The following is a 14,455-nucleotide window of genomic DNA, read 5'->3' as shown; positions in this document are numbered from 1 at the left end:
GTATCTATTAAAGCCAAATTTTTCTTCTAAGTTATTATAATCTATTAGGGTTGAGTAAATCTTAGATCTCGTATAGAGGGCTTGTTTGGCATGTATTGTAACATTTTTTCCCCCTTTAATTATACTACTGCATTGTTGTGTAAGATCTTGTCTTTACTTTGTGAAAAGTGCTGCAAAATACATGCATTTTTCTTTCAAGTTAATACTTGATCAAATTTGTAAAATGAATTAAAAATTAAAAAAAAAACCAAGTGCAGCAAACCAGTCAGGAAGACAAGAAGTTGCTTACACCTGCCATAAAATTGTAGTATGAAAGGGTGAAATAAAGGAGAAAATGAGGTAGGTAGGAATTTTCAATTGTGCTTAGTGAGCTTTGGAATTAAAGCCATAAGGTAGCAGATCCAAACCCAAAGCACTAGTTTTCAAGGCTCGAACTGTGTGCTACAGCAGAAGTGAGGCCTTTACAAAGGAGTACGAACTAGAAACAATTTCTAAAGCCATGTTTCTTAAACAAACATTAACCTCAAATACACAACGACTTCATATAGCCAATATGCCACATTTATTTTTTTAAATAGATCTTAGTGAAAAGCTACGACATGAGCAATAGGAAGACTTGCACAAAAAGTTGCCATGAAGGTTCTAGACCTTTACAGTATTTTCCTTCATCTAAAATAAAGCATGGCATTTAGGAATTCAAGCATGAAATCACCTCTACAAAGGCTTATTAAAACATGTATAGCAATTCCAAAGACTGTGGGATACTACACTCAGTGTAATTTAAAACTGCATTCAAAATATTCCAACAGGAATCATATGGCATTAGCAGAACAATTCTGCATCTGTGTACGTATATATACACATATATATACTTGCATATAGTACAAGGTGTCCCTCAAAGTAAGCACAAATCGACTTAGATAAATGCATTAGAAGTTCATCAGTATAAAGCTACCAAGAGCATACAGATGTGGATTTCAGTCTGTTGGTTTCATTCTGTGTACTTGGACTGGCTCAAAGTCACAATAGGCAATGGAGTGCCTACTGTTCTTTGGTAAAGCATTTGTATTTAATGCCCCAACAAGTCAGCTTCCTCCTGTGCCAACAGTAGAATCAGCTGAAGTACTTCACTGTAAGCTTAGAGTTGATGGCTTTAAGTTTGTAGAAAGATTTAGTGCTCAGAGCTAAAGCAGCTAGTTAGCAATGCCAGGACCACCTTCTGGTATTAGGGATGCGAAGAAAGTTTTAAAGAAAACCCAGACTATTTTAATATATGCAGGGCTCTGCAATCCAATTTCAGATGTAGCTGGTCTTTCATTGGCCGCTTCAGTTTCATGGTTCTCCTCTGCATTTTCATTCTGTTAATGAAAACATTAAGTAAGTTAGGAAAAGCATGTTTGCTTATTATAAACTGTATTCTCCATAGACTTTCATGATAAATTAGCTATGGCATCTGGGTGACATTGCTAAAAGTTTTGCCTCCACCAAGCATGCATTGTGATTTCGAGCATGTGCTGTTTTGTGAGCTCTTCAGTCAATGAATAGCTAAGCTTTAGCAAGGTAGTCACCTCTCCAGGGAGGTAGACAGGTATTAAGCATGGCTAATTCATCCTGCTGTCTATGGAGAACACCATTTATGGTAAGCAAACATGCTTTTCTCCATTAATGTCACCCATATCATACCTAACTCAGCCCTGCTTGTCAATGGCGGAATTAATTCAGACCACAGTGTGCCTTTCAGCATATAGTTATAAAGATAGCAAATGTTGCTTACCTGTAACAGGTGTTCTCACAGGACAGCAGGATGTTAGTCCTCACATATGGGTGACATCACATGATGGAACCCAATTACAGAACACTTTTGTCAAAGTTTCTAGAACTTTGACTGGAACCTACTGGGCATGCCCAGGCAGACTGGATGGGCCGTTTGGTCTTCTTCTGCCGTCATTTCTATGTTTCTATGACACTAAACCTGCAGCCAGCAGGGGTCCTTCTTCAGTCTTGTTTAAAGCTACAGGAAGTGCCGAAAAATAAAATAAGAAAACGTAACAAACCCAACACCGTGGGGTGGAAGGTGGGTTTCATTAGGACTAACATCCTGCAGTCCTGTGAGTACACCTATTACAGGTAAGCAACATTTGCTTTCTCACAGGACAAGCAGGATGGTAGTCCTCACATATGGGTGAATACAGAGCTGAGGATGTCTGAGAAATGCACCAAATGTTCCCAAGATGTGCAATAGGCACAAGGACTGGGGTGGAATTTGGTAGCGGGCATCCTGAACCCCAACGGGCAGGCGGAAGGGTGTTGGTACATCAAGTTGTAAAAAGGCTGTGCAAGACAGACTGGCCGAAGATGGAATCTTGTCTTCTGGCCTTGTCTAAACAATAATGGGCTGTAAAGATATGGAGAGAACTCCAGGTAGCAGCCCTACAAATGTCAGGAAGCGGCACAGAGCGTAGGTGCGCTACTGAAGTCGCCATGGCCCTTCACAGAGTGTGCTTTAACATGGGTCTTGAAGTGGAATGCTTGCTTGCTGATAGCAAAAGGATATGCAGTCTGCTAACCAGAAGGAGACTCTGCTTACCCACAGGCTGCTCCAATTTGATGGAATGGAAAGAGACAAACAATTGAGTGCTTTTCCTGTGGGCAGCTGTACGGTCTAGATAGAAGGCTAGAGCCCATTTGCAGTCAAGGGTGTGCAGAGCCTGTTCTCCTGGATTGGGGTGGGGCCTGGGAAAGAAGGTAGGTAGTATAATGGATTGCTTAATGTGAAACTCCGATACTACCTTAGGTAAGAACTTAGGGTGAGTGCGGAGTACTGCCCGGTCCTGCAGAAGTTTAGTGTAAGGCAGATAGGTAACTAGGGCCTATAACTCACTAACTCTGCGAGCAGATGTGATTGCCAGAAGAAAAATCACTTTCCATGTGAGATAGCGAAGATCACAGGATTGGAGAGCTCGAATGGTGGTTTCATGAGCCTTCCTAAAACCAGATTGAGGTCCCAAGAAGGGGCCAGAGGGTGTAGTGGAGGCTTGAGGTGAAGCAAGCCTTTCAGAAAACGTGTTACAAGGGGTTGTACTGAAATAGGAACATCAGACACCTTTATGGAAGGCGGCCACCGCACTGACATGCATTGTGATGGAAGTTTTTAGACCTGACGGACAAGTGCCAGAGATAGTCTAGAAACTTTGTGGTGGAACAGGTAAAGGGATCGAAGGATTGAGAAGAACACCATGATTTAAACCTGTGCCGTGAAGCAATCAGGACACAGGAAACTGGCTCTGAAAGGTTAAGTGGCTGGAGAATTAACCTTTCAACATCCAGGCCCATCAGGGACAAAGCTTGAAGATTGGGGTGGCGTAGGCACCCATGTTCTGAGTGATCAGAAGCGAGTCCTTTCCCAAGGGAATGTGCCTGCGAATGGAGCGATCCTGAAGTATTGGATACCATACTTGGCGAGGCCAGTGAGGTGCTATCAGGATCATGCATTCTTTGTCCCTACGTAACTTCACGAGAGTCTTTGAGAGAAGTGGAGGGAATGCATATAGGAGACCGGTTGCCCATGAGAGGGATAACGCATCTCTTGGCTGAGAGTGTTGGCTGTGAGTGAGAGAGCAAAAGTTCTCTACCTTGCGGTTTTGAGGTGACACAAAGGTCTATGCAAGGATGACCCCAACATTGGAATATTGTGTCCGCTACTGTGGGATAGAGAGACCACTCGTGCGGATGGAAAGCGCGACTTAGGTTGTCCGCCAACACATTGTCCACTCCTGGCAAATAGGTGGCCCTGAGGTACATCGAGTGGGAGAGGGTCTCTGCCCATATCTGCGCAGCTTCCTGGCACAGTAGGTAGGAGCCCGTTCCCCCCCCCCCCCCCGTTTGTTGATGTACCACATGGCCACCTGATTGGAAAGGCGATCCTGAAATACCCTGAGAGCATATCTGATTGATCGAAGCTCCAGGAAATTGATTTGGTGTTTAGCTTCATCTGGAGACCAAGTTCCTTGAGTTTGCAAATCGGCCACATGGGCTCCCCAGCCGAGGTTAGAAGCATCGGTGGTGAGAATTATTTGAGGGTCTGGAGCCTGGAAGTGCAGGCCTTGGAGGAGATTGATCTGATTTTTCCACCAGGCTAGAGACTGACGGAGTGAGTCGGTGATGTGGACAGTAGCTGACAGAGGTTGGACGGACTGAGTCCATTGTGATCTCAGAGTCCACTACATGACTCTCATGGCCAAGTGGGCCATTGGGGTAACCTGTACTGAGGACGCCATGTGTCCCAGTAGGATGAGGAAGTGGCGTGCAGTCGTGCAGCGCCAAGACTGTAGTTGGTGTGCGACGAAGATGAGAGTGAGAGCTCGCTGTCGAGGCATAAATGCCTTTGCCTGCAAAGTGTCCAAGTCTGCACCTACAAATGATAAAGTTTGAGATGGGACTAAGCAGAATTTCACGTAGTTGACTAGAAATCCTAGCGAATTCAGAGTGTGTAAAGTAAGACATAGGGACGACAGAGCAGCTTGCTGAGTGGGAACCCTGATCAACCAATCGTCACGATAGGGGTAGACGTGAGGAAGGCTGCTACTACTACGAGGCACTTGAAGACTCGTGGTGTAGATGCCAGGCTGAATGGAAGCACTCGGTAAAATAGTGCTTGGGGCCTACTAGAAATCTCAGGAACCTGTGATGAGATGGATTTAATCGCAATGTGCATGTACGCATCTTGGAGAGATCGAGAGAGCAAAGCCAGTCTCCTCTTTGCAGAAGAGGAAGGTGGGAACCCAAGGTTACCATCTTGAACTTCTCATTGGAGGTACCTGTTGAGGGCATGTAGGTCCAGAATTGGACAAACGCCTCCTGATTTTTTGGGGATTAGAAAGTACCGGGAATAGAATCCTAGGCCTTGTTGAGAGTACGGTACTGGGTTCTATTGCTCTGGACTGGATGAGGAGGGAGACCTCCGGCTCCAGAAGTAGTGAGTGGTCGGATGTTGTCCACGCCTGTAGAGGTGGGGAGTCCGGTGGAATGGAGAGAAAGTTCAGACGATAATCTTGAGAGATTATGGTGAGGACCCACTGGTCCGAGGTGATTGTGTGCCACGTGCTGTTGAAATGACATAATTGACCTCCCACTGGTATCTGAGGCAGTGGAAACTGGCTGCTGCTCTCTATGCAGGAGTCGAAAACCGGAAGCAGGGCTGGGCTGAGGAGCTGCTTGCGGCTTTTGTTTACGAGGTTGACGAGACTGGGCTTTTTGGAAAGGTCTCGTGGAATGAGTCCTAGACTGTGGTGGATAGGACTTCTTCGGACGGAAGAATGACTTTTTAGTATCCTTCCTGAAAGGCTGTTTGGAGGAATACTCAGAGGGCATCAGAGAAAGCTGGCGAAGGGTCTCATGATGGTCCTAGAGTTCCGCCACCGTCCGCTGAATCTGTTCCCCAAACAGATTGTCTCCTATGCAGGGCAGATCAGATAATCTGTCCTGTACTTCAGGGCGCAAGTCCAAAGACTTAAGCCAGGTCCATCTTCTTGCAGAAATAGCAGTTGCAGATATCCTGGAAGCGATGTCAATCATAAGAAGATCTTATTTCATGCTTCCCTGCCTCAAAACCCTTGTGTACTAGGATTAGAAGTTGTTCCTGGAATTGCTGAGGTAGGGACTCTGCAAAGTCCTGTATCTGCTTGAATAAGACCCTATTGTACTGGGTCATATACAGCTGGTAGGAGGCGATCCGAGAGATAAGCATTGATCCCTGGAAGACATGCCGGTCAATGGCATCCAGGAATTTCTGTTCCTTATCTGAGGGAAAGGAAGAGTGGGGTTTTGATCTTTTTGCCCTTTTTGGGCAGATTCTACAACCACAGATTGGTGATCCAGGTGAGGTTTCTGGAAAACTGGGGCTGACTGGACCGCTGACTGGACCAAATAAGTGGTATTTGCTTTTCTGTTGACTGGAGCAACAGAACCAGGGTGTTCCCAGTTCTTTTTGAGTAGATCCAAAAGAACCTGGTGAATAGGGATGGAGGTTATTTCCTTGGGAGATCCAGGAATTGTAACTCCTCCATCATTTGGAGTCTCATCTTGTTCAGTCTGCAATTGAAGGGAACCAATTCAGACATTTCCTTCGCAAAATTTATGAAGGATAGGTCCTCTGGAGGAGAACGCTTCCTGCTTTCAGTAGGAGGTGGTGGCGATGGCAAGTCATCGGTGTCTTGAGAAGAATCATTGGTCCAGGTGTCATAGGGATCAGGACCTGCCCCTCTAGGAGCCTGAGAAAGACGGGACGATGGTATTCCTGAAGGTCCCGGTCTAGGTTCCGAAGGCAGAGGGAAGTGCTGGAGGCACAGATGAAGGCATCGAGGGCACCGATGGATGGATCGGTGGCGCTGATGGGCGTATCGACATCGATGGTTGAGGCATCGGAAGAACTCCCGATGGAGGAATGCGGAACGGTGTTTCCCCTCCCGATTACAGAGTAAGTGGGGAGGGCACCGGAGCCAGTGACCCAGGAGCCATCGGTGGAAAAGTGGCTATAAGTGCTTCCAGCTTCGAGAGCAGCGGTGCCAGTGCTGCCAGAATTGGATCGGTGGTCGGTTCCACAATTGGCACCGTTTCGGAGGAACTTGGAGTCTGTGCATCGCCTTATCGATGGCCTCCTGAACCATCCGGTCCAGTTCTTCACGGAGACCTGGAGCAAGCAGCCCCGGCAGGGAAGAAGGAGGTAGAGGCATAGCCGGAGGGACCACCGCTAAAGGCGGAGTCACGGCTCCCAATACCCGTCTGGGTGAGGGTTGCCTCAGTGACCTGGTTGCAGAAAGGGTCGGTGCCTTTTCTGGACGGGGCTTTTTCCATGGCGGCTCAGACGATGGCGTGGTCAAAGATTTTCCTTCCCCGATGGTACGAGACTTGTGGTGTTGATGCTGATGTTTCTCTCTACGATCCCCTCGGTCCTGAAGGGGAGTAGAGTTAGTCGAAGGCCGAGAAGTCGTCGATGCCGGTCACTGGCTGGTGGCCGATACTGGCGTTAAGTGGATGGTGCCGGTTCAGACGACGTCAATGCAATGGACGGCGGAGTTTGAGAACGGAAGAAGTTCCATTTTCTCCATTCTGGCGTCACTAAGGCACATTTGGTGCAAGTCAGGAAATCATGCTCGCAGACTTTATGCGGGTCTGTAATGGACATGGTGCGAGTACAGTCTGGAACCCCGATGCCATGGCCTTTGAAAAACTTAGCCGCGGTACGGTCGATGGCCAGTAGGCCGCAAGAGCCAAACTCGATGGGAATCGATTGAAACCGGGTAAAAAACTTAGAGTACCGCGGAGTCAAAAATTCGAAGGAGGGACCCTTGTGGGGTATGAAAGTTTAGTAATTCTGTGAGGAAAATTCCCATCAGGAATCTCTGTGGAGCTCCTTAACCCGCGTGGCTACTGCTGCGTGGAAAAAAGACGACTGAAGAAGATCCCTGCTGGCTGCAGGTTTAGTGCCATGCTGGGCATGCCCAGTAGGTGCCAGTCAAAGTTCTAGAAACTTTGACAAAAGTGTTCCGTGATTGGGCTCCATCCTGTGATGTCACCCATTGTGAGGACTACCATCCTGCTTGTCCTGTGAGAAATAGCATTTCCATACCATTTTCCTCAATACAATCTCATTAAAAAGTAATACCATTCCATATTTAAGAGTATTACATTATGTCTCCTTGGCTAATGCTTTCTTTTATTCAAGCTAATTACTTTTTGCTTTTTAGAATGAGTGCAAGCATAACCCTAATAAGGTAATAAACACTGCCAGGACAAGCTCTCAAAACCTGGGGCAGATAATCAGAAAAAGAAAAAAAAAAGCAGTGTGGGGCCTATTAGCAGGCATGTGCTTACAGAACCTGCTGAAGCTCCACTCTCTAGCACAGGCCTTGTTACTAAAGGAAAACTATGCAAGGATGGAAGACACTGCAGGACCTGTAAGAGCCTGCAGGCAAACAGATGTGTACTGATTTCTTCTGCTGCTGCTTCAGTAGTCCTGTAGGAACCTCAGTGCCTGTTAAGGCATCAAACCCAGGACAAATGCTCTAGTCTTATTCCCCCTACTACCCCCATGTCCTGGCACTATAGTCAAAGGATATATTAAAACTATCATAAATGCCATCAGGCTACATTTATCATATGTCAAATACATATTGCCATTAGATCCCAGTTATCATAGTGTTCAGTTGCATCTATTGTTCCTTGCAATATATTAGAATGAAAATAAAAAATGTGCTCATTTATGAATATCACACAGTGGCATGTTGCCACTATGTAATTCAAGCTGCCATTCTAATGTGTATGCATGTAGACCCATTTATGTACAAACTGAACACACCTTAACTTGCCCTTTCATTTCCCTCAGAATAATAAGGAATTCTCCTACCCCAAAAGGAGTCATTCAGAATTTCCATTGCTCTTACCAGAGCACTAGTTTCTGGTGACAGCCTCTTAATTTTCTCATACTAAAGTTTGATTTCATCATAGTGAAATTTACTTCTATGTACTAATGCGCTTTCTAGTTTATCTTGCATTTATGATTTATCAGAGGCAACCTGCATATTTTGGAGTGTATAAAATGCTTTTGAAACTTCTAAGGCCCCAATATTAATCCAACATGAATGAGCTCTCTATGTGATACAAACCTGTAAATTATTGTTTTGGTCCTGATTTGCAACAGCAGCAGCTGGAGGATTGTTTGCAATGGGTTGAACTCGTCTCTGTTGAAACAGAAACCACCCAGCATGATGTCTGTGAAAAAAGAACACTCAATATCATTCTCCTTGCAAATTTTAAGGGTATATTATCCATACAGGGAAAGAAGCACCTTAAGATTTTATTAAAATTTAAGTAGAGATTAAATATTTTCTCTCTCAATTTATGAAAACAAACATTTTTCTGACATTGTTTGAATTTAGGAGGGCATGCATCAGTTGCACATAACTTATGTTCAATTTCAACTAAACGATATATGTATCTATCTTTAATTAAGAGAGATCCAAACAAAACTTACAGGTACATGAGTATCATAGCTCCCATCACCATCATGAATCTGCTCAGACTGGAGTAGAAGTAGAGAATGCTGAGGAAGATGGAAAACCTTGCTGCTGTGTATACCCAGTCCAACCAGTCCCTGTTTATCTCATCCTCTTCATCCACCAGCCCTCCCTGTGCATTCATTCGCAGGTTCTGATTGGCCCCTGGATTAACTGGAGGCGGAGCATTGGGATTGACTGGCTGGTTGGCATCAGGAAAAGGATTTGGTAATGGCTGTGGAGCTGGAGCTGCAGCTGGTGTAATCGGTATTTCCTGCGCTCCCTGAGAAGATGAAGTAGCAAGTGTAGCAGCAGTAGCAGCAGCTAAACTAGAAAGAAAAGCAAGATATTTTAATAGGAGGAACATTCCTATCTGTACATAAACTATTAACTCCAGAACCCTCAAAAGAGCCTTAATCCGAAGTATGCTGGGGAACACTAATTATACTATTTGGAAGAACTAGTTTCTCTCTCATCTATGCCCACCCCCTACTTAAATTCTCAACTGCCGTTAACTCTTCTTTACTTCCCAGGAAGATAAACTCTGCCCTCCTCTCAATTCCGTTTTAAGAAGCAAAATCTCAAATTAGAATACTTTTAAAAGAACAGACTGGTTAGTGCAGCAGGCTCAGAGTTTGAATCCTGCTTCTTCCACCTAGTGATGTGGAGCAAGTCACTTCACCTTCCATTGGCTCAGGTATAACTTGAATAATAAGTCCTCTTGGGCAGGGAAATAACTACAGTATCTGTAGTTATTTTAATATATTTTTTATTTTTCATTGTTATTTTTCAATGTTCGATGTAATCAACCCAGGTCTGACCTCCCAGACTGGGGCAATTTCTTCGTTTACTGTAAACCGGACTGATTTGTATTGTATACAGGAATTCCGGTATATAAAAATTAAAAATAAATAAATAAATAAATCTGAATATCAAGTCAACTCGAAACTGAGAAAAGGCAGGTAATTAAATCTAAATCCAAATATATTTATATTTTCATGGGGAAAATACTTAGTGAATTTGGTCTTTTGTAGCACAGTGTGCACAGCATTATCAATAAAGAGATACAAACAAGCTATAAAGATGTAACAGATGGCTGGGCTCACGATGGAATTTTTGGGCTACAAGTACAAAGTCTGAAAGGAGCTAAATTCCCTCCTGCTCTCACACACAAATATGTGCACGTATCTAAATATACCACTATGTCAATCTTTTAAATAGCTTTCTTTAGAACAGCACAATTGCTGCCTATTATATTTCTACGTAAAACTGAAAAAGCATACAGACAAGACACTGCAGGTATGAACACAAAAATTATGTAATTTTACTTTTTCATAGCAAAAGCCAACAAACTGATTTTAAAGTAATTTTCTAAAAGTTTAAAAATAATGGAAGAAACTCCAGACTAATCCAGCATTTGCCTCCCAAAATTAAAAAAAAGATACTTACTACTGCATGTAGTACTGCCTTGCATACATCTGCTGGAACCAGAAAAGCTGCTGTGGACTATAAGTTGAATATGTAGGAAAGCCTGGGCCTGTACCTTGTTGCTGCTGTTGAGTTGCTGTAAGCCTTTTAAAGATTAAACAAAGGATTAGCAAATACATTCCATTTTCTGCTCTGCTTCAGTATCTCTATTCCCCCTTCCCTCCAACAGAGCAAGCCACCTTTCTACTTTTTTGACTTTAAACGATAAGGTTTCATAATGGCTAAATGATATAAAGCAGGCAGAGGCCAGTAAAATTAAATGAGAATGCCCACGTAAAAGCAGTATTATGAACAATGCTCCCTGTAAGCTGGGCAAATATACAGATCATGAAACAAGCACATAGGAAGACAACATGCACAAGGAAAGTAGAATGGTGTTTCAAAGAACAATGCACAAATTTGACCGCTATGTTGCACATGAAAACGTTTTTGCACACAGCCTACAAAAAAAAAAAAAAATTAGAGGGAACATTGAGAAGTAATTATCCATGAAGAAAAATGCCCAATCTAATAAGCAAAGACAATTATGTCATGATAATGCCTGCTGCCAAGGACATTTAATAAAAGATACTATTCTGGTTTCCATTTAAGAACATAAGAAATTGCCATGCTGGGTCAGACCAGGTCCAGCATCCTGTTTCCATCAGAGGCCAAACCAGGCCACAAGAATTTGGCAAGTACCCAACACCAAGTAGATCCCATGTTACTGAAGCAATTAATAGCAGTTAATGTACTTATCCAAACCTTTTTTGAACCCAGCTACACTAACTGCACTAACCACATCCTCTGGCAACAAATTCCAGAGCTTTATTGTGTGTTGGGTGAAAAATAATTTTCTCCGATTAGTCTTAAATGTGCTACTTGCTAACTTCATGGAATTCCTCCTAGTTCTTCTATTATTCAAAAGTGTAAATAACAGATTCACATCTACTCGTTCAAGACCTCTCATGATCTTAAAGACCTCTTATATCCCCCCTCAGCCGTCTCTTCTCCAAGCTGAACAGCCCTAACCTCTTCAGCCTTTCCTCATACAGGAGCTGTTCCATCCCCTTTATCATTTTGGTTGCCCTTCTCTGTACCTTCTCCATCGCAACTATATCTTTTCTGAGATGCGGCGACCAGAATTGTACAGAGTATTCAAGGTGCAGTCTCACCATGGAGCGATATAGAGGCATTATGACATTTTCCGTTTTATTAACCATTCCCTTCCTAATAATTCCTAACATTCTGTTTGCTTTTTTTGACTGCTGCAGTACACTGAGCAGACGATTTTAAAGTATTATCCACTATGATGCGTAGATATTTTTCCTGGGTGGTAGCTCCTAACAAGGAACATAACATCGTGTAACTACAGCAAGGGTTATTTTTCCCTATATGCATCACCTTGCACTTGTCCACATTAAATTTCATCTGCCATTTGGATGCACAATCTTCCAGTCTTGCAAGGTCCTCCTATAATGTATCACAATCCGCTTGTGATTTAACTACTCTGAATAATTTTGTATCATCTGCAAATTTGATTACCTCACTCGTATTTCTTTCCAGATCATTTATAAATATATTGAAAAGTAAGGGTCCCAATACAGATCCCTGAGGCACTCCACTGTCCACTACTCCCTTCCACTGAGAAAATTGTCCATTTAATCCTAGGCTCTGTTTCCTGTCTTTTAGCCAGTTTGTAATCCATGAAAGGACATCGTTACCTATCCCATGGTTTTGCCCAGCTTCTAAAATTTTTAGCCAACGCCCAAGATTTCTAAATATTTTTCCTACCCCATTTATAAACAAGCTTGCTTACAAAATGATGTAATCCCAAGTCATGTAAGGCATATTTACCTAGTGTTGCTTTCCTGAAGGTTTTGTGGCAGTGCCCTTTGCCTCACTTCATCACGTGGACTATTTGCAACAGAATCTTGACTCCTTCCAGGATTAGCTGTAGGAAGTTGCTTGGTTTCTGAAATCTAACAAGACAACATAGAATAAGATCACAGGGATTTTCTATGGTGTAGGTGACAGCTTCTATCCTATCGTTTTTTATTCCTTGATAGTGCATGTGTTTTAAGAACTTCACGGCTGATATTGTTCTATCAAATCTCATGTGGTAATACTATAATATAGTTTTTCTGTTACTGTACTGTTTACTTTGCTGTATGCTTTTTATTTTCCTTCACACAATTGTTTTAAAATCTTTACTATGGATTATATCTTGTCTCAAGCTGTGTGGATATGGTAAGGGCTATAAAAAAATAAATGTGAAATCCTCAAAAGCCTCTGTAAGTGTAAATAGACTATAAATATAATTTTCTATAATTTTATTAAGACAGTAGTCCATTCCAAGTTAACATGTTTTCAACCAGAACTGTTCTATAATGTAGAACAAGCCTCTGTATAACACTGGACAATAAAGAAACCGAGTGAACCCTTTAAACAAAATTATAAAAATGCTTATTGAGAAAAATAAAAGCATATAAATGTAGGAACACATAAAGGGGTAACATAAGTAGAAAGCATTCTTGATATAATTCTGTGCTATCACACAATTTTAATTATCTACTCCTTAATCCACAAATTTGTATTTCAAAAATAGGAAATGTTTTAGGGATCCACATCTAAGTTTTTGTACCTCAGAATCCTCATGTCCCTTCAGACATGAGGTACTTTCCTCCCTCATTTGCCCTATTGCCAATATATAGTTATATGGAGGTGCTACACTGGTATGGTAAGGCACTGATGAAACATTCTTTCCTCAGGTCACTGAACAGTTGTGATCCTAATTAAGATTCACTATGTACTTTGATACATACCAAGTACCATTTCTTGATATCAGCAAGAAAGTAAAATTGAGATGTTGGCTTCTTCCCCCCCCCATTTATAAAAAAAATCTAGAATTACATGGCAACTTCAAAAAGCACACTTAACTCCATGACCTGCTTATGTACATGGCTGTGGACTGGTTGAGATTGTGAGTGAACTGTAGGTGTGTGAGAGATTGAGTGCATAGATGAGCAGGAGAGTCAAGGGAGAGAAATGAGGGCTCACAGCAATGGGTTTTTTGGATCCATAATGTGGACTGTGGTTACATACAGTCTCTGTAAGTGGGCTCCTTGAGTTCTGGGTGAAACTTGTTACACACTACTTTTCATTCAGCATGAAGGAACTAGTTTATTTTTTCGCATTGGTAAAATATTTTGCAAGACTTGAATATTGAAAGACCCCCACCCACAAAAAATGTTTGTATTTTTTAAATCATTTTATGGATTAATGGGTAAATTATTAATATTGTATAATAGCACTGAACCATATCACAAGTGCTTTTTAATTATGTTTATGATTTGCCTTCTCCATTTGTCATGCTAATTATGCAGAAAGATATATGCACATACATTCAACATGGTAAGATACAACAGGGGGTTGAAATCAGCACAATTTGAAATTCATCAGCAGTACTGCCAGTCATCAGGGCTTCTATGAATTGAAATAAGTGTCCTCTCTGCCAGCTGGGAGTCACCAGCAGCTGCTGTCTTCCAAACTGTAAATTGTGTATGATTGGCCACATGTGCAAGAACCTCCATATACAGATGAAATTCTTCTATACAGATATTACTCCATCCGGGGATTATAATCAAAATCTTTGATTTGAAGGATTTAAGAGATTTTTGAGGGTTCAAACTGACTGCTTTCTCTGTCCACGTCAACTTCAGCTACTCTCTTCCAGACAGGAAGGGGGGTAGAGGGGACATACGTTTTCCTGCAGGCTGTTTGTGAAGGAGGGGGATGGAGCAGAGAGAAAACAGAATGAATGCAGACACCCTGTAGTTTTCTTCAGAAGACTGAATTAAGAGGTGTAAAAACTTTCAGGAATGTTGATTCTGCGCCCAATTGTAAAACAAACAGCAACAAGCAAATTATGCTGC

At 42.5% G+C, this 14,455-nt stretch overlaps 1 protein-coding gene across 1 annotated transcript in view; it reads right to left on the bottom strand.

Annotated features, from left to right (window-relative positions):
• Positions 1-543: 543 nt before the first annotated feature.
• HERPUD1 (homocysteine inducible ER protein with ubiquitin like domain 1) overlaps positions 544-14,455 on the bottom strand; it is a 30,096-nt gene continuing 16,184 nt past the window's right edge. Inside the window, exons 4-8 of the mRNA XM_029608722.1 lie at positions 12,378-12,502; positions 10,503-10,625; positions 9,032-9,382; positions 8,664-8,769; positions 544-1,358 (exon numbers count right to left, since the gene is read on the bottom strand). Of these exons, the coding sequence (XP_029464582.1) occupies positions 1,194-1,358; positions 8,664-8,769; positions 9,032-9,382; positions 10,503-10,625; positions 12,378-12,502 (870 nt within the window). The 3' untranslated portion in view covers positions 544-1,193. The remainder of the gene's footprint in view (positions 1,359-8,663; positions 8,770-9,031; positions 9,383-10,502; positions 10,626-12,377; positions 12,503-14,455) is intronic.

This window comes from Rhinatrema bivittatum, chromosome 7 (genome assembly GCF_901001135.1).
Source record: "Rhinatrema bivittatum chromosome 7, aRhiBiv1.1, whole genome shotgun sequence".
NCBI lineage: Eukaryota > Metazoa > Chordata > Amphibia > Gymnophiona > Rhinatrematidae > Rhinatrema > Rhinatrema bivittatum.
The sequence above is the reverse complement of the archived record's forward strand: the minus strand, read 5'-3'. Positions and strand labels throughout refer to the sequence as shown.